Below are 24,199 nucleotides of genomic sequence, written 5' to 3'. Positions count from 1 at the left end.
CTTGATGGGATTTTATCTTTAGCTCATGCAAAATAATCCTTCCTCATATTTTACATCAATTCCTCCATTCATTACCACTTACGTTAGTGTGTTTAGGTAATGTTAGTACTTTTAATATGTTCACAGTAACTTATTAAATACCTATATCGTACTTCACAACTTAAATAAGAAACAAAATTTAGTCATCAGTATCTTCCTGCTTCTCATTGATATATACTTATTTCTGAAGAAAAGCAAAATATTTCCAAATCTTAACTAAAACTGCTGTGGATTATACTCCATGGCTTTTTCCCTCCACATTGCTATTTAATTGATATAATATACTCTAAGTCAAATCTAAATGAGCAATTTCTAGTAACACATTTCTTTTATATGTGTGCTTAAACAGGGACATAACAGATCTTTTTTTTTTTTTTTTTGGTAAGATTGCCCTATTAAATGTAACTAAAATATATAGTGTGGACAAAAACAAGTAATACTTTGTGATTTAAACACAAGAAAAGGAAAACTGCCTGAAATTGGTAAGAACCAACAGTGTTTTTAATATTTTCCTTTTCATTAAAAACCAGCAAATATCCTTTGATTCTTACACCCTCAACTTGAAATCTATGAGAACGCAGTGAACACAAACAACAAACACGCATTCATTTATAACCAGTGACAACCAAAACCGACGAAGTTTTTAAAAGAACGTGACTGTTGTCGGAAGGAATCCGGCCCCACCGCGCAGTGTTCAGCTCTGGTTGCACTCAAAGCCATGGCCGAGGGGCGCGCTGCTCGGAGCCTGGTGGGCACAGACCAGCAACACAGTGAATTCTCATGCTGCACAGATCACCGCCCAGCTCAGGGCAGTCAGATTGCATCTGGGATCAACCAGCTGTGCTCCACGAAACCGTCAGCCCTCATTTGTGTCTAGCTGTTGTCTTCTGTCTGGGAGTAAACAAGGGTTGTCTCCCTCCCTTCCAGTGCGCGGGAAGACCACACGGTGGGACCCTGACAGCGGCCTCAGAGTTCAAGTTCAAGTTACTTCTTCCAGACAGCAGTTCCAGTGCACACTGGGAAGTCACAGAGAAGCAACTTTGGAATGACAGAGTTAGGATCCCTTCTCAGAAACATACATTAGATTCCTCCACATACTGGCATGATGTAAATGTAGGTGTTCCTAGCATGAACCGGTTTTTTCCGCAGACTAGCTCAACAGATTCATCACATTGGCCAGGAAGGGGTGGTGGTGATTGCTTTTGTTGTTTCACTGCTCTGGGGTCTTCGCTTGAATCAGCCAAAAAAAACAAAAAAACAAAAGACATGGATAGAAACACTGTCAGTCTGGTCCACCTCCAGGAACCCGATCATGCCTGAATCGCTGGGAGGAGTGTAATGATGCTAAACAGAAACAGGTATGTTGGCTTCTGTTGCCATCCACTTCCGCCCTAGTGTCGCCTTTACAATAAAGCCAAATAATGTTGAAGGAACATCATTTCAATAATAAAAGGGAGGAGTGTTATTGAAGTGGTTTCTTTGGCAAGTGGCATAAAGATAAGATTTAGTATTTGCTGCATTGACATCTCCTAGCCAGCTGGTGTGTCCCTGTTAAGACTGCATTTAGGCAGCTTGAGTGGGAACCTTTTTTGTTCTCCCAGTCTATTACGTTGTCGATTTAGGGGATAACAGCCAAAGTGAAACAGCTTGCAATTTGCACCTGTCTGCTCTAAGCATCCTGTGTTAGATTACGTGGAGAGCAAACTCTTTACTGCTAATGAGAATAAGACTGGGTAGGGCTGAATTCAGTTTTGTTGAGGGGCTTTATAGGGTATTATAGTGAGTGTTTTTCTTTTGTAAATGATCTCAGAGGGACCTCCCTATGCTCATGTTTTAGAATCCTTAGAGTTAAAGAATAAAATTTCTAAAAATTGTAGTTAAAGTTGCTCATTCTTTAAAGCAAAGTTTAAATGTCATGTAAAAATTGAATTAATATTAAGCCCAAGTTGCTACAGATGAGAAAGAAAAATGTAAATGCTAAGTTATTTCCAATTTGATGTAAGTGTAAAATACCTTACAGACCTTCAGTGTGTAAAACTGGCATACATATCGCGCGCGTGCACACACACACACACAATTTTGGACATGTTTCAGAAACTTGACTAGTTTTGGAAATGATGTCAAGTGCCTGAAAGTAAACCAAGGTTCTCTGCTTATACTGCTTTTGAAAATTTAATTAACTGAATCGAAATAAAATTTCAAGTAGGTGACTTCAAAATCATACATAGTTATAGATACATTACTCATCATCGTGTGAATCACAGAATAAATTGTCCACAAATGCAAAAACATCAGCACATATGATCCTCTCCCACCTTTCCTAGAATTTCTCGGTATACCCCTTAGCTTTCATTCCTTTGAGGGAATATGTCAGTGGGCTATTATCTATTTTTAAAGAATTTAAATTAAACTCATTGAGATGCAAAACTTTAATTATGGCTTATAGCATTTCCCAAACCTTATGCATTTTTTAAAAATCATAGTAACAATGTTTGGATAATTTTGCAAAATGTCCCTGAAGGTATCCAACATTTAGTAAAATATCTGTTAATCAAAAGTATCCATGCTACATTTGGCTTCCAAAAATTTCTCACACTGGCACTTCCTGCTGAAATAATAATGATATGCTGACGGGTTAAATGAAGTTGAGGTGGTCGCAACGTGGTCTCACTAGTAATTACTGGAGTTTAATATGGTTGTTGGCCCACATCTCGCCTGACAGATAACGTTCCAGCTTGTCAGTGATGAACCCTTTCAGCACAGCTTTCGGAGTTCTGCCAGCCATCGCCGAGTCTGGTTAGGTCAAAGGGTTGAGCCATGTGTAATTCAGAACAGAGGAGGTCCCACGGTCACTCCACAAAAACAATCACACTACTTATTTCACTCTAGCCCTTGCCCAAAACTCACAAGCCTCACAGATTCAGTGCAGTCGATCTAATGCTGCCCCTAGGCAATAAGCCACGTGAAAATATGTGGTGCTGTGTTTATAAATCTACTCAAAAATAGAAACAGCAGACAGGCACAATGAGGTCCTACTATGGATCCTGGGAATCCTTGGAAATTCTGAAGGCACTTTTGTTTAAGTTCTGTGGACTCTCTTTTACTAGGACATTGTCTGTCATACTCGTTAATCATCCCCTTTACCCGTGAGTGCTACAAAGGAGGCTAAATTTCTGCTCACTTTTATACTTTCTCTCCGTGGATAATATTATGAAAAATAAAAGCTTAAAAGGCTGCTTTTAAAAGAAAAGAAGGCATAGAGGGGACTACTATAATATTAACCTTACCTTTCTATCCATGTTCTCAGCTCCTTGCCCTTGGCAATGCACAGATTTAAATCAAGCTCCTCTAAAAAAGAAAAAATAATACTTGAAAACTAGAATAAATTGGCCCAACCATAAGACATATATTAAGCAATTTGGTGTTGAAGAGCTAGTTGTTACGATGCTATTTTATGGTCCCCCCCCCCCCCAAAAAAAATCTAAGCATAGAGTCAGCAGGATTTGATTTGATATGTTGTTTTTATTATTGTTGTTCCTGTTTGTTTTAGCCAGACACCAAATAAACTGAGAGTCAGTGAATATTCACAATGTTTTAGAAGGGTAATCTCTAGGAAAACCTCAGACTTGATTTCAATAGCCTAAACTTTGTTTCTATGCCAAAATGGTGATCAATTAGAAAGCATTAAGTTATGATGAAAACTTGCTGTTGCGTGTTTTAGGTAAGTATACTATATCTATCTTTTAAAAAATTAGGATCCAGTTTTGCAATGGTCACAAATAGATACCGGGTACAGTCAGTGATAAACATGTACTTTAGGACCAAGCAAATTAAATGCTGAGAATTTTATCCAGCAAAGATAGAATACACAAATTTTAACAATAGAAAATGTGTTTTCAGCACTCTTTAAATTCCTTCGAGTCATGCAATAAATTATCTAGTTCAATCTGCAAGCTATTTTGTTTGATATTATTTCAATTGATAAACATACTTCACTAGAATACAGTCTAAGGGCAGATGATTATAATAAATGGGAAAGTTTTAAAAAGCGACAGTACCAGTATTTATTAGATTATTATAAACATACACCAAAGGAGCTTTTAATTTTAAACTTGGAATTTGCGCTTTTGAAGTGGTTATCAGTATTTGGCAGTAAAACAAAGTACCTCATGCATGAATGATACTTGTGAAACTTTTTTTTATTCAGAACTATCAATCATAGTTTTTAAAAGTCATTTCACAAAATGCACATGAGCCTCATGTGGCTACCAATGTTGAAAGAAGAAAGATTTTAGTCTTTTTAGTGTTAATTTTAAAACTTTTAATTTTTTTGTAAGAGTAATATAAAAGATTCAAAAGTTACATTAATTACTTCCTAAAAATAAGGGAAATACATATAATATTATTTAAAAGAAAAAATCAACATAAAAGTGAGAAAATGATAGCCAATTAGAAATTGAAGTTTCACTTGCTTGTTTTTTCCATGGCCGTTGACTGAAGACTAATTCAAAAGTATATATTTCTGAGAATGTTTGTGCAGTGAAAATCTCTTTTCTTTTGTTTCCTTGAATTTGTTATTAATCTAATAGTTGATATTTGTCTTTAAGATTCTTGCAATTTGTAAAATTGCTCATGTTATCATCATCATAAGTTTATTTTGCAGACATATAATCCAACTGTACAAGCCAAAAAGCACAGGGTGCCTCTATTAACATAATATAATGCTCAGAAAACTTTCAGTAAGGCAGTCTACCTCCCTCCCTCCACAGAAGACTGCACTTTAAGTATCTTTCTGCACAAATATTCAGAATGTAGTAAGACTCAGTGCAATCATGAAATGACATCCAAATGCCTTTATTATCTCATGTAAAATATGTAGTTGAATCATAAAAGTAGTTTGCTAGAACCAACTGGTACATTGTTTAAAAAGCAGCTATGACTAGAGGAGAAGCAACACTGTATCCTCCCTTGTCTCATGAGCAAGGGTGTGGCCTAGGGTCCCTCGCTGTTTGGAAATCACTAGGAGCTGGGATCAGGCACTATTTGCAATAAAGAATATCAACCAAGTTTCTATGAGCTGGAATTTGGTGTTTGTAGTCAGATCCCTCACAATTGGGATGCAACCTGCAGAACAGAGATGATAAGAAAAATAATTTTAAAAAAATTAACCTACCTTGAGCCAGAGAAATATCAGGAAACGTGCCCTGGCTGTAAAGTATGAAAGACATGGGCAAGGTGTCTCTCTGTCCTAAATATTAATACATGAATGCTTGTCCCCCATTGCAATTGCTGGGAATTTAATACAAAGACTTCAAAAGTGGGAAGAATTGTTAACATATAAAAAAAGAAAAAAATCTGTTACGAGCTATGGAAGCAGAGTGGCTAGAGAAAACAGGTGTGATGTGAGTTCCAGAAGCCAGATATGCCAAATCAGAGAGAAGGATGTACAGGCATCAGAGTGAACTTGGAAGAATGTGCAGGATTAGAATTCAAATAGGAAAATTTTCACTGTCACAGAATGAGTAGGCTCTGTCAGCAAATAACTTCAGTAAGTTAATGATTAATGAGCAGCTACCACACAACCTAAAAACACCTATCACTTGTGTAACTGGCAAAATATGGAGCCAATCAGAGAACTGATGTATTTGCTTGACTATTTCTGTATCCTCCATTGCCGAGAAAGTCCAAAGTAGCTTCCTTTTCAAAAGAAAAGTAAAATAACAGTTTCAAAGCTATCAATTTACAAAATACCTTGGATTGAGCCATTCAGGAACACTGGACTTAATGAACTGATGGCACCATTACAAAACTCTCTCTATGGCTGAAAAGGTAGACCATTATGTAGCATGTTTGTTGAAATGGAAGTGGCCTACAATAGGAATCACGTTTTAAAAGCCAGTCTTAAACTTGCAAGCAGGTTGATAACGGCAATATAGCCTGCCTGCAGGTAACCTGTTGATCACATTCTATTGAACCCAGGTTAATAATCACCCACTAATGTGTTTAGTCCTTCTTTTTGGTCGGTTTGTTTTAAGGCTGATTTTCAGTGCTTTCGCTGAAATTGTCGCTGCTGTATTGCAAATTAAATTCGGGAACTGCCAAATCTCTGACAACTGGTTCATTGCTTCCAGAGGAGGGAATTAACATGACTGCAGCTGTCATTCCACTGCGTTTTTCTTCTCAAGCACACCAGCAAGGACGGACAGAGATGGTGTTAGACAGAGGTCTCAAGCCAGATTCTGCCTGCAAATATGTTTTGTTTGACCGTCACCGTGATTTAAAACACGTTGAGCCAGTATTTTAAAATAAAAAAAATTACAGTACAGATACAATGTCTGGCTTCCCTTAGAAAAATTTTAAATTTGGCAACATAAGGTCAATATCCATGGTGAGCAACAACTGGCTGGAGGTGGGGGTGGCAGCATACTCATTAGGCAGTGCTCTCCAGGTCTACAGTTCCCATGCCCCTGACTGCAGACCACAAACAAAAATGTAAGCTCCTTAAGGACAGGGCTTGCTTACTTCATCGCTGCATCCTCAGAACCTAGAACACATCCTGGCAAGTTGTGGGTGCTTGAAAAATATTCAGTGTTGAATGAAATGATCTCATGGGCAAACAGCTAACTTTAGCAGGTGCTTTAAGACAATAGGCAGGTCTGAGGAACTGTTACAATACTACCTCAATTTTTTTAAAATTCACTGCAGGTCAAATAAATTTTGTCAGTCCTCAGGCAGAGAGAAAGAGAGTTCTCAAATTATTTGTATTACTGTTTTTCTTATTGACAAATATTTTTCTGTATCCTTTCCACTATTAAAAGTAGGGCCACAAGCATCAAGGAAAATGTGGGTAAACAAAGACCCAGCATACTTCACTCATTTGTGTTTCTTGCTTGGCCCCAGGAGGCATCTGAATTTGAAACCTCTGGGAGAGAGATGGGAGTAGGCCTGACGCTCACAATAACAAACTGCTCTGCCATAGTCCTCCCTCACCTTGCCCAGTAGTATTCTGCACTAGACTCTAAATCTATATTACAAAATTATAAAAAGAGGAAGATAAAACTTAAAATGGAAAGTTACTAGTTAAACATAACACACTATCACCCTACCTGAAGAGTCAGATTAACAGTGTGGAATGAACTTGTATTTCCATCTGGAAAGCCATTGGTTCTGATCTCTTGTACATGGAGCAGTTGCTTAACCTAAGTTTCCAATTCCTCTGCATGATAGTTGAAAAGATTAAAAATTATGTATGTCAGACTTCCAGCTTCCACTTAAAGTACAGAAAGGTGGAAAGGGGGTTGTTCCAAAACATAAAGCAAAAAAAAATATTCTGAATATCTGCAAATTCACAACCTTTATAAAACACAAGAGAGCTGAAGTCACAGTGTAACCAACTAACCTAAAACCTAGGGAAAAAACAAGTGCCTCCAAGGAGTGACAGTATGCAGGCATTTTGCTTACTGGAGCAAACATGAGATCTCTTATAAGCCAGTAAGAAGAGTTCAGATAAAAATTGTTACCAAATAGGACTTTCAGTCAAGATGGCAGCATATATAAACACAGTACTCACCTCTTCCCATAACCACATCAAAGTTGCAACTGAACTACAGAACCATCATTCAAAACCACCTGAAATCAAGCTGAATGGAAGTCCTACAACTACGAAATTAAAGAAGCCACATCAAGACTGATAGGAGGGGCAGAGGTGCGGAGGGGCTGGTCCCACACCCACGTGTGGTGAATAAAATTAGGAGGACACCTCAGCTGGGAAGGTCCTCCCTGAGGAGTGAGGGGTCCCCGTTGCACACCAGGCCCCCCAGATTAGAGGTCCAGTGCCAGGAAGAGAAGTCCCCATAACTTCTGGCTCTAAAAACCAGTAGGAACTGAGGCTGAGGGAGGCTGAGGCTTCTGGAGCCCAGGCAGCTCCTCTTAAAGGGCGGGCACAGGGAAGCAAGGATTTACTCGAACTGCTCCCTCTAGGCTCCAGTGTGGGGAAGGCAGCTTGAAAGGGACCAGAGATACACAGGGGAAAAACTGAGTTGTTTGGCATTGGGGTGAGAGCTGTAGGGCAGCTTTCTCCCAGACAGATGTGCTTGTGGAGGCCGTTATTCCTTTGGTGAGCCCTTCCCCCTGTGAGGCCCGCAGAAGGCACCATATCTGAAACTCCAGCAACCTGGCTCATACTGCTTGCTCTGCCCTAATGATTCCCTGAGGCCCTGCCCCAACCTAACTTTCAGGCCCACCCAAGCTGTTTCCAGTGGCTTTACCATAGGAATGGCCTGTCTTGCCTTCTGTTTCAGATTTTCCTAAATTCTCTCAAAAAAGCAGCATCTGGCTTAAGCAAGCCTCATACCTCTCATTATGTGGCCCCAGGCCTGGCACTAGAAGCAGCCAGCCTTGGTTCACAACTTGGCTTTGCCTGGGCAACTCCAAGCCCAGCACAAGAAGAAGCCATCTGCAGATCACTTTTTAGTTTATACCTGGTGGCCTCGGGTAGAACACAGGCAGAGGCTGACCTTGCCCCAGAGCCAGCACACCCAGTGGACAGCTACAGACCACAGAGAAGCACCACCACTCAACCACCTCCACAAGTGACACACTCAATGAGTGGACTTGGTGGGTACCAGAACCCTGGTGAAGTAAGTCTTGCTCTATGTAGTGGGCCCTTGCACAGCTGGTCCTCCAAGGCAGTCAGAGGTCAGTGGTCAGTGGACACAGCCAGTTCTTGCAGCTGCTCAGCCTGAGGAAGTCCCTCTCATTGATGTGCCAACAACAATCAAGACTTAATTACAACAGAAGGGTGTACAGTCCACACAAGGTGTGCACCTCGAGGGCCCAGCTGGGTTGATCAGTGAGGCTGTGCCACTGGACTCTATAGGACATCTTCTATAATAGGCCACCCTAGGAAGCCTAGGAGACATAGTAACTCTACCTAATACATAGAAATAAACACAGGGAAGCAGCCAAAATGAGGAGACAAATAAACATGTCTCTAATGAAAGAACAGAACAAAACTCCAGGAAAAGAACCAAACAAAATGGAGATAAGCAATCCAACAGATGCAGAGTTCAAAACACTTTTTATAAGGATGCTCAATGAATTTAGTGAGGGCCTGAAAAGCATAAAAAATGTCCAGTCAGAAATGGAGGATGCACTAACTGAAATAAAGAATAATTTATAGCCCTGGCTGGTTTGGCTCAGTGGGTAGAGCGTCCACCTGTGAACCAATGAGTCACAGGTTCTATTCTGGTTAAGGACACGTACCTTAGTTGTCGTTTGTCCCCAACCTTCGTTGGGTCATGTGGGAGGCAACCAGTCAATTTGGCTCTATCACATCAGTGTTTCTCTCTGTGTCTCTCTCTCGCTCTCCCTCCTTCCCACTCTATATGATGATAAATAGAAATATATCCTTGGGTGAGGAATAAAAAAAAAAAAAGAAAAAGAATTTACAGGGATTCAATAGCAGAGTAGGTGAAGCCAAGAAGCACACCACTGATTTGGAATATAAGGACGCAAAAAACACCCAATCAGAACAGCAAAAAAAAAAAAAAGAATTTTAAAAAAATGAGAATAGTGTAAGGAGCCTCTGGGACAACTTCAAGCATATCAACATTCGCATCATGGGAGTGCCAGAAGGAGAAGAGAAAGAGCAACAAATTGAAATCCTATTTGAAAAAATAATGACATAACAACCACAAAAACCAAACCAGCAGAAGTCCTGACTATACTGACCAGCCCTCTCTCCCTCAATGGAAAGACTGGCAAAGTAAATGGCATGACATTTCTGGTCAGGAATAATATTTACCACAGTTTCTACTGTCCTACCCAAGATGACCAGCTTTCAAAGAAGTAAGGAAAAAGAAAAATACCCTGTCAAAAAGATAAGGCAATTAACAGAAACAGACTCAGATATGACCCAGAGGTTAGAAATATCAGATAGAGCATTTAAGATAATATAATTAGATACAGTGGCATCATCAAGATGGCAACATAGGTCATTCCCAATTTAAATCACCCTCACAAGAAAATCAACTAGCAACTATCTGTAGATAAGGAACCATTGTGAAAATCTCAGAACCCAGAAGGGTAAGGCTGAAGTATACCCCTGGCCAACAGAGACCAATAAGGAACACATTGGAAGGGTAAGAGGAGCAGTTCCACTTTGACTGCACTGCCTCTCCCCCAAGTCATACTGTGTCTGAGAGTGCCCCCTCCTCAGCCTAAAGTTTCTCCTGTGAGAAAAAGAAAACCCAAGGTGGACATCCAGCTTCCCCAGCATTGAGGGATGCTTGCTGGGAGACTCATTTGGGTCTCACCTCATGAAAATCGCTGGTGAAACCTATAGGGCTCAACCCACTGGGAATCAGGTAAAGATGGAAAGGGGACAAGGCTTACAGTAACAGTCACTCAGATCTTGTGGACTATGTTTCTGCTTGCCTTAGTGCTCAGCTGAGATCACAGCCAGCAACTCTGCCCATCTTCAGAGCCAAGCTAGTAGGCCCATCTGTCCAGGGAGGTCAGTTGGCAGTTCTGCTTCATTTGAATCTCCAGCCAAAAGACTGTACTGGCTGTGGAGCATATCTTATTTCCCACCTGGGCAACTGCAAAGCATAGGCCCCAATCCTGCTCCACTAGGAATCATGGACACAGACACCCAGCAGCCACAGAGCACATCCTACAGCCTGCCTGGGCTAGGAGCCAAACCTGCAGCCTTGCCCAACTGTTAGGCATAACCTCATACTCTGTATAACCAGGGATCCTGCACAGTGACCATGAGCAGTTTCAGTAATGCACTGTGGAGCCCAGCCAGAGTCTAGACAGTAACCTAGGCCAATTATAGAGTATAGCCTGCAGCCCCACCCAACCAGGGATTGCAGACAGCAACCCTGCCCGATCACAAAGCATAATCTCTGACCCCACACAACTGTGGGGTACAGATGGGGATCCTGTGTGACCAGAGAACACAAACAGCACAGCCAGTAACCTACCAAATTGCAAAGTCCAGTCGGTGGCCCTGCCAACTTCAGGGCACAGCCTACAGCTCCCCCGCCCCTAATCACAGAACACAGACTGAGGACCCATCTAACCATGAAACCTTGCCTGTGGCTCTGCCTGAATACAGAGTCCAACCAGTTATCACCACCCTGTAAGGGATTAGAGCCTGCAACCTCACAAAACTAAAGAGGATTGCAGAGCCCAGGTAAAGGCCCAACCTGATTATAGCTTCATCCAACCAGGGAACTCACGCTATAGCTTACATTGAATGCAGAGTCCAGCAAGTAGGCTCATCCAACCACAGAACCTAGCCCATGGCACCTCTCCAAATACTCCCTCACCTCAGAGTATGGGCAGTGGCTTTGCTCAACAAAAGAACCAGATAGCAATCTCCACATGTCCATGAACACTAACAGCTGACCAATCCAGTACCCCAAGCAGAGTTGACTGGTGAAGATCTTTCCCTGCCAACCATCAAAAGAACCAATGTATGCATTATGGAAATCCTGAAAGGAGAAGAGAAAAAAAAACACAGAGTATAGTCAAATACTGGTTCTTAAACATCTCCCATCTCAAACAGTTCGGTTCTCAACCAAGTTGTTCATGGAAAAATGTCTCAGTTGTCGAGCAAAACCTCATTTTACTATCAACAACCCTTTCATGCTGATTACTATCATCAGCCATGTACCTCTCAGGCAAACAAAGCAGAGAATGCACAAGTATGAGTCAGTTTGCTGCTAAAGCTCATGTTGTTAACATCTCAGGAAATTGTACTGTGAATATTTTTGTGGGGTTTTTTGTTTTTGATTTTGTTTTTTGTTATTTTGCTTTTGGGGGTCTGGAATGTGTTAATTCAATTTACACTATTTCTAATGGGAAAAAAATGGTTCGGTTTCCAAACAGCCATCCAGAAGGAATAAGTTGGAGAACCGAGGTTGCAGGAGATGGGGAGGAGGGTGTCAATGGGGAAAAAAGGAGAAACATCTGTAACAAAAATAAATTAATTTTTTTTAAAAAAGCCTGAAAAAAAAAACTAAAACCCTCTGGAAGGTTGTTTATCTGTTGTCCTTGCTCTGCTAAAGAGTTTTCAGGAGGCTGTCCAGAGGTAGAAATTCCAAACTTCTAGAAGCCTGACCCTAGAAGCATTCTGTTTCATTTGCTATAAGGTCTTCTCCTTGTTTCTTCTTATCCTCCTTTACTCTTTGTTTTCCCACCACCACCTTTTTTCTTCATCTGGGACCTACTTTTCTCCTTTCTTTCTCTTTTTTCTTTTACTGTCCTTGTTTGTCATGATAATGTGTGTCCTCAGAGAGGCTTAAATTGTGTCCTGACCTGCATACTAGATGGGGGTGGACCCTCAATCCAATGATTAGTGTCCTTATGAGAAGAGGAGAGGACACACAGACACACAGAGTAGTCCATGTGAAGATGGAGGTAGGGTTTAAAGTGATTCAGCCACAAGCCTAGCAATGCCAACAACTGTCTGCAGCTACCAGAGGCTAGGAGAGAGGGATGGAACATATTCTTCCTCAGGGCTTCCAGAAAGCAATAACCCTATCATCACCTTGACTTCTAAATTCTAACCTGTCTGTAAGAAAATAAATTTTTATTGTTGTAAGCCAAAACCAAACAAAAAAAGAAAGAAAGAAAGATATACAGGCTGAACCCTTTTTGGCTCAGCCCACCTGCACCCAGGTGTATGTAATAAAGCCATTTTGCTCTAAAAAGAAAAAAAGAAAAGAAAAAAATAAATGGGTGAACACTTCCCAAACATTGGAAGAGAAATGGACATTCAAATTCATGTGGCTCAAAGAACCCCAAATAGAGTAAACCTAAAAATGGCTACACCAGAACACATAATAATTATATTGCCAAAAGCCAAACACAGAGACAATTTTGAAAGCAGCAGAAGAAAAGTGACTAGTTAATGTAAGGGAACCCCCATAAACTATCAGGAAATTTCTCAGTAAAAACTTTGCAGGCCAGGAGAGAGTGGGATGATATATTCAAAATAATTAAGTAAAAAAAAAAAAAAAAAAGTCAACCAAGAATATCAAACCTGGCAAAACTGTTCTTTAGAAATGAAAAAGAGATAAAAGCTTTCCCATAAACAAAAGCTAGGGACTTCATCACCTGCCATAAAAATATACTTAAGGACATTTTACAAACTGAAATGAAAAGATGCTAATTATATCACAAAAATATGAATCTGTAATACTCATTAGTCAAAGTTAGATGATCTATATTGTAATGGTATTACATAAATCACATATAACTCTAATTTAAAAGTTAAAAAACAAATATTAAAAATAACTATAACTACAATCATTTGTCATAGATATGCAAAATAAAAATGATGTATATGGTAACATCAATAACCTACAATGTAAAGGAAGAAAAAGTAAAGATATAAAGTTTCAGAATTCCATCAAAGTTATCTTAAAGATATATTTTTAATTATAAAATATTTTTAATACTTAATTTTTTTATTACAGATGTCCCTCCTTTTTCCCCCTTTGACATCCTCCTCCTTACCACACCCATGCCTTCATCATACTGTTGTCTGTGTCCACTGGTTATGCATATATGCATATAAGTTCTTTGTTTTATCTCTTCCTGCCTCCCCAGCCCCTCTTTCCTGTGAGGTTTGTCAGTCTGTCCCCAACTTCCATGTCTCTGGATCTATTTTGTTCATCAGCTTATTTTGTTCACTATATTCCATAAATAAGTGAGATTATGTGATATTTGTCTTTCTTCACCTAGCTTATTTCACTTAGCATAATACTGTCCAGGTCCCTCTATGTCATCTCACAGGGTAAGAAATCCTTCTTTTTTATAGCTGCATAGTATTCCATTGTGTAAACATACCACATTTTATCCAGTCATCTACTGATGGATACTTGGGCTGTTTCCAGATTTTAGCTATTATAAATAGCACTACTATGAACATACAGGTACATATATTCTTTCTCATTGGTATTTCAGGCTTCTTGAGATGGATTCCTAGAAGTGGAATCACTGGGTCAAGTGGCAGTTCCATTTTTAATTTTTTGAAGATATACTATATTGTTTTCCATAGTGGCTGCACCAGTCTGCATTTCCACCAGCAGTGTACTAGATAGAGTACCCTTTTCTCCATATCCTTGCCAGCACTTGCTGTTTGATAATTATAAGATATTTTATGTAAGCCTACAGTCAGAAAACAATTAACAAAACTGCAATAACAGTCACAATCTGAATATTGATGTTTCAGTCAACAACAGGCCACATATACAACAGTGGTCCCATAAGATTATAACAGAACTGAACATTTTCTATCACCTGGTGACACTGTAGCCATTGTAACATCGTAGCACAAAGCTTACAAAAATCCACAAGGCTGTGGTTGAGATGGCAAACAATTTGAACCAGGTGTGAATCAGCATGACATTGAGGACCTCCTAGAGGTGGTTCTTGAGGGACAAATTAATGAGGACTTGTTGGAACTGGAACAGGAATGCATAGCTGAAAGAGTGGCAACAGCCCGGCTGGTGTGGCTCAGTGATTGAACACCAACCCATGCACCAAGAAATCACTAGTTCAATTCCCAGTCAGGGCACATGCCCAGGTTGTGGGCCCTATCCCCAGTGGGGGGCATGCAGGAGGTAGCTAATCGATGTTCTCACTCATCGATGCTTCTATCTCCCCCTATTCCTTCCTCTCTCTCTAAAAATAAAAAATAAAAAAAAGAGGCAACAGAAAGGGAAACTATAGGATAAGAAAAAGAAGAATCGAAAAAAAAAACTTCACAGTGAAGGGTTTAGCACATGCCTGTGTAGACCTCAATAAGCTTCTTAAAAAGTTTGAAAACACGGCCCTGGACAGTGTGTCTCAATTGGTTGTAGTGTTGTCCTGTACACTGAAAGGTAACAGATTTGATTCCCGGTTGGGGTGCATACCTATGTTGTGGGTTCGAGTTACAGTCGGGGCACATGAGGTGGCAGCTAAACAATGTTTTCTCTCACACAATCAAATCTCTTTCTCTCTCTTTCTCTCCCTCTCTCCTGCCCTTCCCTCCTCTAAAAATCAATTAATGTCCTTGGGTGAAGATTAAAAAAAAAATTTTTGAGAACATGGACCCCTATTCCAAAAGGTTTTCATGAATAGAAAGGAATGTTCATGGTACTTTATCTGCTTACAAGTAAATCTATTAAACAAACCAAGCAAACCACCATGGACACATTTCTGAAGAGTGACCCTCTGAGGAAGAGCTCAGGCAGGTCCTTCAGGAGGTACCCAGAAGAAGGCACTGTTACCAGAGAGGGCAACTCCCTGTGCATTACTTCCCTGAAGACCTTCCAGTGGGACAAACAGAGGTGGAAGACAGTGATATGGGTGACTTTGATCCTGGGTGGGCCTAGGCTAATTTGTGTTTGTGTCTTACTTTTTAACAGAAATTTTTAAAAGTAAAAAAACTAGATATTTTATAAAGAGAAAAAAGTATATAGAAAGAGGATAAAAGGTAATATTTTTGTACAGCTATATAAGGTCTTTGTGTTTTAAGATAAGTGTTTTGACAAAAGACTCAAAAATTTTTTTTTTAATTAAAGTTTATAAAGTAAAAATGTTACAATAAACTAAGGTTAGTTTATTACTGAAGAAAGACATTTTTTATAAATTTCTTGTAGCCCCAGAGTGCAGTGTTTATAAAGTCTACAGTGGTATACAAATGTCCCTGGCCTTTACAGTCACTTCCCACTCACTCACTGACTCACCCAAAGCAACTTCCAGTCCCATAAGCTCCACATCACTAATCATCAAGAAAATGCAATCAAAACCACAATGAGGTATCAACTCGCATCTGTTGTGTTGGCTATTATCAAAAAGACAAGAAATAACAAATTCTCATGAAAATGTGGAGAAAAGGGAACACTTGTGTACTGTTGGTAGTAATATGAAATGTTTTAGCTTCTATGGAAAACAATCTGGGGATTCCAAAATGGTGATGGAATGAATGGAAGTTACACAGACCATCTCCCAGGACCAAACTAGAATTACAACTAAAATAAAGACAAAATCATCGGGGGAAAAGCAACAAAAAAGCAGCTTGTGAGGACCATATAACCAGGAACACTGAATCATTCCTGGTAGGATTGTAGAGTTGTGGGAGAGGGGCTGGGAACCCATGGATAGAAGTGGTCTTAGCTGTGAGCAGTGCCCTCGGGATTAAAATCCCAAGCCTCAGCACAGAGGGCAGGTACAGAGCACTGAAATAGCTACAGCCACTCACCTAAGGCTCCGGTAAAGGAAGGGCGGACTAGAATAGAACTGTGTGGGGACACTTGAGATTTGGAAGGCACTCAGAAATTTTGCTGAGTTGCAACCATGCAGGACAGTGGCCATATTATTCCTTCCCAGGGCTCTGGGGAGAGGCAACGGCCCCTCCCTCAGAGATTCAACACCACCCAGGTGGGCCATTGAAATGCAAATTGAGGCTCATTAACAACCAGCATCAGCCCCACCCTCAGGAAATCCTCTTACACTCAACACCTGAGAGAGTTTTCCATTCAATTGAGAACTCAAGGCTCTTCAAGTAACCGAGACTAATAGCCTCTAGGCAAAAAGCTAGAGGATAACTGAACCATTCCTGGGCTTGCAAATCTACCCAGGAAAGTAAGACTTGACAGTGGTGTTTGACATAGGTCCTCCCATGCTCATCCAAACCCAAGAGAGAGAGCCACAAATAGCAGAATGCCAACACCCACAGGGAAAATTTGGCAGCCTTCAAAACCTACTGAGCCAAAATGGTAAGATAAAGAAACAAATCCCAAATGAAAGAACAAGAGACCTCTACCAAGGTGAAATAAATGAAATGTAGTTAAGCAAAATATAAGAGGTAGAACTCAGAGCCATGATCTTGAGGAAGCTCAACAGCATGTGTAAGGACATCAACACCATGAGTAAAGACATAGAAACATTGAAAATCAACCAGCTGGAAATTAAAAACAACCAAGAAGAAATGAAGAATGACACAGCAGAAATAAAGAACACATTGGAAGGACTAAAAAGCAGACAAGAAGAAGCTGAGGACCGGATCAGTGAATTAGAAGACAGGATAGAAAATGATCAACCAATCAGAAAACCAAAAGGAAACTACAATTAAAAAACAAAAAGAGAGCGTAAGAGAACTGTGGGACAAAATGAAGCTAACAGCATATGCATCTTGGGTATCCCAGAAGAAGAAAAAAACAAACAAGGGTTAGAAAATATATATGAAGAAATAGTGACAGAAAACTTCCCTAGCTTGGTGAAGGAAAAAGGCATACAAGTCCAAGGACTACACAGAGCCCCAAGTAAGAAGAACCCAAACAGCCCCACATCCAAGATACATAGTAATCAAAATGCCAAAAATTCAAGACAACGAGAGAATCCTAAAAGCAACAAGAGATAAGCAACAGGTTACCTACAAAGGAAACCCCATTAGCCTATCAGCTGATTTATCAAAAGAAACACTACAGGCCAGAAGGAAATGGCATGAAGTAATCAAGGCCATAAAAAACAAGGATCTGAATCCAAGACTACTCTACCCAGCAAGGCTGTCATTCAAAATAGAAGGTCAAATAAAGAGCTTCCCAGACAAAAAAAAAAAAAAAAAAAGGCTAAGGAAATACATTAGCACCAAACCAGCATTGCAAGAAATGTTAAAAGGACGGCTGTAATTAGTAGAAGAAATAGGAAGAAAAATTTAACCACACTAAACAAAAATGACAATAAATAAGTACATATCAATTATCACCTTACATGTAAATGGACTGAATGCTCCAATAAAAAGACACAGAGTAGCTGATTGGATAAGAAAGCATGACTCATCTATATGTTGTTTACAAGAGACCCAGCTCACAACAAAAGATTCACATAGGTTGAAAGCAAAGGGATGGAATAAAATTATCCAAGCAACTGGAAAAACAAAAACTGGGGTAGCAATACTCGTATCTGATAAAATACATTTCAAAATGAAGACCATATCTAAAGACAAAGAAGGTCACTACATAATATTGAAAGGATCTATCCAACAGGAAGATATAACCTTGGGAAACATATATGCACTCAATATTGGAGCACCAAAATATATTAAAAATCTTCTGGAGGACTTCAAAGGAGAAATCAACAGCAATACAATCATAGCAACAGATGTCAACACCCCACTGACATCACAGGATAGATCCTCTAGAAAAAATTAACAAGAGAACAGAGACTCTAAATAAAGCACTAAACCAAATGGATTTAATAGATATCTACAGAGAATTACACCCCAAAACTACAGAATTCACATTCTTCTCAAGTGCACATGGGACATTCTCAAAGACAGACCACAGGATAGGACACCAATTAAGTCTCTACAAGTTCAAGAAGATTGAAATCATATCAAGCATCTTCTCCAATCACAATAACATGAAACTAGAAATCAATTATAACAAGAACATGCAAAGACATTTGAAAACATGGAGGCTAAATAGCATGCTATTAAACAATGAATGGGTTACTGAGGAGATCAAATAAGAAATGAAAAACTTCCTAGAAACCAATGAAAATTAACACACAACAACACAAAATCTAAGGGATGCAGCAAAAGCACTTCTGAGAGGAAAGTTCATAGCACTACAGGCCCACCTCGAGAAGCAAGTAAAATTTCTAATAGACTAGCTAACCTCATGACTTAAAGAACTAGAAAGCAAACAAAAAGAAAACTCCAGAACAAGTAGAAGGAAGGAAATAGTAAAGATCAGAGCAGAAATAAATGACGTAGAGACCAAAATAAAAATTCAAAGGATCAGTGAAACAAATAGCTGGCTTTTTGAAAAGATAAACAAGATTGATGGACCCTTAGCTAGACTCACCAGAAAAAGAAGAGAACCCAAATACACAAAATCAGAAATGAAAGAGGAAAAGTAACAACTTACACCATAGAAATACAAAGGATCGTTAACAAATACTATAAACAATTATATGGCAACAAATTCGACAATCTAAGCAAAATGGACACATTTCTGCAAACACACAGTCTCTAAAAACTTGACTGGGAAGAGATACAAAACTTGAACAGACCAATAACAACTAAGGAAATTGAAGAGGTAATCAAGACTCTCCCAGCAAACAAAAGCCCAGGCCCGGATGGCTTCATGGGGGAGTTTTACCAAACATTCAAAGAAAAATGAACACCCATTCTCCTCAAACTATTTCAAAAAATTCAATAAGAAGGAATACTGCCAAACTCGTTGTATGAGGTCAGCATAATTCTAATTCCAAAACCAGAAAAAAGACACTACAAAGAAAGAAAACTACAGGCCAATATCCCTCATGAACATAGATGCCAAAATCCTGAACAAAATACTAGCAAATTGGATCCAGCAATTCATCAAAGAAATTATTCACCATGACCAAATGGGATTCATCCCAGGAATGAAGGCTGGTACAATATTCACAAATCAATAAGTGTGATACACCAAATAAACAAAATGAAAGATAAAAACCACATGATCATATCAATAGACCCTGAAAAAGCATGTGACAAAATTTAGCACCCATTTCTGATAAAAGTGCTGAGCAAGGTAGGAATAGAGGAATCATATCTCAACATAATAAAGGCCATATATGAAAGACCTACAGCCAACATTATACTCAATAGGAAAAAACTAAAAGCATTTCTCTTAAGAACAGAAACAAGACAGGGATGTCCACTTTTGCCACTCTTATTTAACATTGTATTGGAAGTCTTAGCCACAGCAATCAGACATGAAGAAAAAATAAAAGGGATCCAAATGGGAAAGGAGGAAGTGAAACTGTCATTATTCGCAGATGACATGATATTATCCATAGAAAACCCTAAAGACTCCATCAAAAATCTACTAGACTGGAGAGAGAAAAAATTGCGGCGGAGTGAATGGAAGCTACACAGACCATCTCCCAGGACCAAACTGGCATTACAATGAAAATAAAGACAAATTGTCAGGAAGGGGCAACTGAAAGGCAGCTTGGAGGACCACATAACCAGGGACACTGACTCAATTCTGGTAGGCTTGCAAGGACGTGAGATGGGGCTGGGAGCCCACAATCCGCAGCAGCCTGGGCTGGGACCTGCTGCAGCCTCAGCTGGGACCAGTGGACTGAGCTGGAAGCTGCGCCCTCGGCTGGGTGCTACCCCCTCGGCTGGGACCAGTGGCCTCGGCTGGGCCCTGTGGCCTCGGCTGGGCCCTGCGGTCAACTTGGCTGGGTCCTGCGACCTCGGCTGGGTGCTATGCCCTTGGCTGGGAGCAGCGACCTCGGCTGGGTCTGTGGCCTTGGCTGGGACCAGCAGCTGCCTTGGCTGGGAACTGGGGCCGCCTTGGCTACGTGTCACACCCTTGGCTGGGTTCTGTGACCTCGGCTGGGTGCTATGCCCTCGGCTAGGAGCTGCTCCAGCCTCGGCCACCCTTAGCTGGGAGCAGCACCCTCGGGTTAAAGTCCCAGGCGGATCCACGGCACAGAGCCTCGACAGAGGCTAAATTGGCAGTGGCCACTCACCTTGGGCTCCAGCAGAGGGAGGGAAGACTGGACTGAAACTGTATGGGGACACTCAGAATATGGAGGATGCTCAGAGCTTTTGCTGAGTGCAGCCACACAGGACTGTGGTCATCTTACTCCTTCCCAGGGCCCTGGGGAGAGGCAGCGGACCCTCCCTCAGAAATTCAACTTCACCTGATGGCCATTGAAATGCTAATTGAGGCGCATTAACAACCAGCATCTGCCCTACCCTCGGGAAATCCTCTTACACTGAGCACCTGAGGGAGTTTTTCAGTCAACTCAGAAACCAAGGTTCCTCCGGTGACCTCGACTAATAGCCTCCAGGCAAAAAAGCTAGAGGATAAATAGCATTCCCTGGGCTAGCAACTCTAACCAGGAAAGTTAAGACTTGACATTGGTGTTTAAAGTGGGTGCTCCCTGCCTCACCCAAACCCAGGAGAGGGAGCCACAAACAGCAGAACAACAACACCCACAGGGAAAATTTGGCAGACTCCAAAGACTACTGTGATAGCCAAAATGGTGAAAAACAGAAACAAAAGCCAAATGAAAAAAACAAGAGACCTCTACCAAAGACGAGATAAATGAGGTGCAGTTAAGCAAGTTAACAGAACTAGAATTCAGAACCATGATCTTGAAGAAGCTCAACAGCATGTGTAAGGACATGGGCACCATGAGTAAAGATATAAAAATGTTGAAAATCAACCAGCTGGAAATTTAAAACCACCAAGAAGAAATGAAGAATGACATTATCAGAAATAAAAAACACATAGGAAAGTCTAAACAGCAGAGTAGAGGAAGCTGAGGACTGATCGGTGAATTAGAAGACAGGGTAGAAAAAATCAACTAATCAGAAAACCAAAAGGAAAAAACAATTAAAAAACAGGAAAACAGCTTAAGAGAACTGTGGGACAACTGAAAACATAATAATATTCGTATCATGGGAGCAAGGGTTAGAGTATATATTTGAAGAAATAGTGACAGAAAACTTCCCTAATTTGGTGAAGGAAGAAGGTATTCAACTTCAAGAAGCACAGAGAGCCACAAGTAAGAAGAACCGAAAGAAGCCCACACCAAGACACACAGTAATCAAAGTGCCAAAAATTCAAGACAAAGAGAGAATCCTAAAAGCAGCAAGAGATAAGCAACAGGTTACCTACAAAGGAAACCCCATAAGGCTCTCAGCTGACTTCTCAACAGAAACACTACAGGCCAGAAGGGAATGGCATGAGGTAATCAAGGTCATGAAAAACAAGAATCTGAACCCAAGACTAGTCTACCCAGCAAGGCTATCATTCAAAATAGAAGGTCAAATAAAGAGCTTCTCAGACAAAAAAAAAAAGGCTAAGAGAATACATTAGCACCAAACCAGCACTGCAAGAAATGTTAAAAGGACTGCTGTAATTAGCAGGAGAAATAGAAAGAAAAATATAACCACACGAAACAATATGGCAATGAATAAGTACATATCAATAATCACCTTAAATGTAAATGGGTTAAATGCTCCCATAAAAAGACACAGAGTAGCTGACTGGATAAGAAAGCATGACTCATCTATATGTTGTTTACAAGAGACCCACCTCACCACAAAAGACTCACATAGGTTGAAAGTGAAGGGATGGACAAATATCTTCAAAGCAAATGGAAAGCAAAAAAAAGCTGGGGTAGCAATACTCATATCTGATCAAATAGATTTCAAAATGAAGGCCATAACCAGAGACAAAGAAGGCCACTACATAATATTTAAAGGATCTATCCAACAGGAAGATATAACCTTGGTAAACATATATGCACCCAATATTGGAGCACCAAAATATATTAAAAATCTTCTGGAGGACTTCAAAAGAGAAATAGATAGCAATACAATCATAGCAGGGGACTACAACACCCTGCTGACATCACTGGATAGATCCTCTGGACAAAAAATTAGCAAGGAATCAGAGACTCTAAATGAAGCACTAGAACAAATGGATTTAATAGATATCTACAAAGAATTACATCCCAAAAAAGCAGAATTCACATTCTTCTCAAGTGCACATGGGACATTCTCAAAGATAGACCACATGTTAGGGCACAAACTAAGTCTCTACATGTTCAAGAAGACTGAAATCATATCAAGCATCTTCTCAGATCACAATGGCATGAAACTAGAAATCGACTGCAAGAAGAACGTACAAAAACATTTGAACACATGGAGGCTAAATAGCATGTTATTAAACAATGAATGGGTCACCAAAGACATCAAGGAAGAAATCAAAAACTTCCTGGAAACCAATAAAAATGAAGACACAACAACACAAAATCTAAGGGATGCAGCAAAAGCACTTCTGAGAGGGAAGTTCATAGCACTACAGGCCTACCTCAAAAAAAAAAAAAAAAAGAAAAGAAAAATCTCTAATAGACTATCTAACCTAACAACTTAAAGAACTAGAGAGCAAACAAAAAGAAAACCCCAGAGCAAATAGAAGGAAGGAAATAATAAAGATCAGAGAAGAAATACATGGCATAGAGTCCAAAAAGCAATTCAAATGATCAATGAAACAAAGAGGCGGTTTTTCACAAAGATTAACAAGATTGATGGACTTAGCTAGACTCACCAAGAAACAAAGAAAGAGAACCCAAATACACAAAATCAGAAATGAAAGAGGAGAAGTAACAACTGACACCACAGAAATACAAAAGATCATTAACAACTACTATGTACAATTCTATGACAACAAATTCGACAATCTAAGCAAAATGGACAAATTTCGAGAAACATACATTCTCCCAAGACTGGACCAGGAAGAGATAGAAAACTTGAAAAGACCAATAACAACAGAAGAAATTGAAGATGTAATCAAGACTCTCCCAGCAAACAAAAGTCCAGGCCCGGATGGCTTCACAGAGAAGTTTTGCTAAACATTCAAAGAAGAACTAACACCCATTCTCCTCAAACTATTTCAAAAAATTCAAGGAGAAATAAGACTTCCAAACTCGTTTATGAAGCCAGCATAATTCTAGTTTCAAAACCAGAAAAAGACACTACAAAGAAAGAAAACTACAGGCCAATATCCCTGATGAATATAGACACCAATATCCTGAACAAAATACTAGCAAATTGGATCAAGCAATATCCCAAAACAATTATCCACCATGACCAAGTGGGATTCATGCCAGGGATGCAACGCTGGTACAATATTCGCAAATCAATAAACGTGATACACCACATAAATAAAATGAAGAATAAAAACCACATGATCATATCAATAGGTACCGAAAAAGCCTTCGACAAAATCCAGCATCCATTTCTGGTAAAGACAATCAGCACTGTGAGAACAGAGCGATCATATCTCGACATCATAAAGGGCATACATGAAAGACCTAAAGCCAACATCATACTCAATGGGCAAAAATTAAAAGCATTTTCCTTAAGAACAGGAACAAGGCAAGGATGCCCACTTTCACCACTCTTATTTAACATACTACTGGAAGTCTTAGCCACAGCAATCAGACAGGAAGAAAAATAAAAGGGATCCAAACTGGAAAGGAGGAAGTGAAACTGTCATTATTTGCAGATGACATGATACTATATGTAGAAAACCCCAAAGACTCCATCAAAAAATTGCTAGACTTAATAAATGAATTT

General features: G+C 39.9%; 1 protein-coding gene and 1 pseudogene across 1 annotated transcript in view; one reads left to right on the top strand and one right to left on the bottom strand.

Moving 5' to 3' along the window:
- The window catches only part of OFCC1 (orofacial cleft 1 candidate 1), a 345,526-nt gene extending 342,702 nt beyond the window's left edge, over positions 1–2,824 (bottom strand). The window contains exons 1-2 of the mRNA XM_036255603.1: positions 2,721–2,824; positions 676–784 (exon numbers count right to left, since the gene is read on the bottom strand). Coding sequence (XP_036111496.1) covers positions 676–784; positions 2,721–2,824 — 213 coding nt within the window. The remainder of the gene's footprint in view (positions 1–675; positions 785–2,720) is intronic.
- A 3,360-nt stretch (positions 2,825–6,184) lies between these two features.
- The window catches only part of LOC118626217, a 34,503-nt pseudogene continuing 16,488 nt past the window's right edge, over positions 6,185–24,199 (top strand).

Source organism: Molossus molossus, unplaced genomic scaffold (assembly GCF_014108415.1).
Source record: "Molossus molossus isolate mMolMol1 unplaced genomic scaffold, mMolMol1.p scaffold_m16_p_12, whole genome shotgun sequence".
Taxonomy (NCBI): Eukaryota; Metazoa; Chordata; class Mammalia; order Chiroptera; family Molossidae; genus Molossus; species Molossus molossus.
Note: the sequence above shows the minus strand (reverse complement) of the source record. Positions and strands in the feature narration are given on the sequence as shown.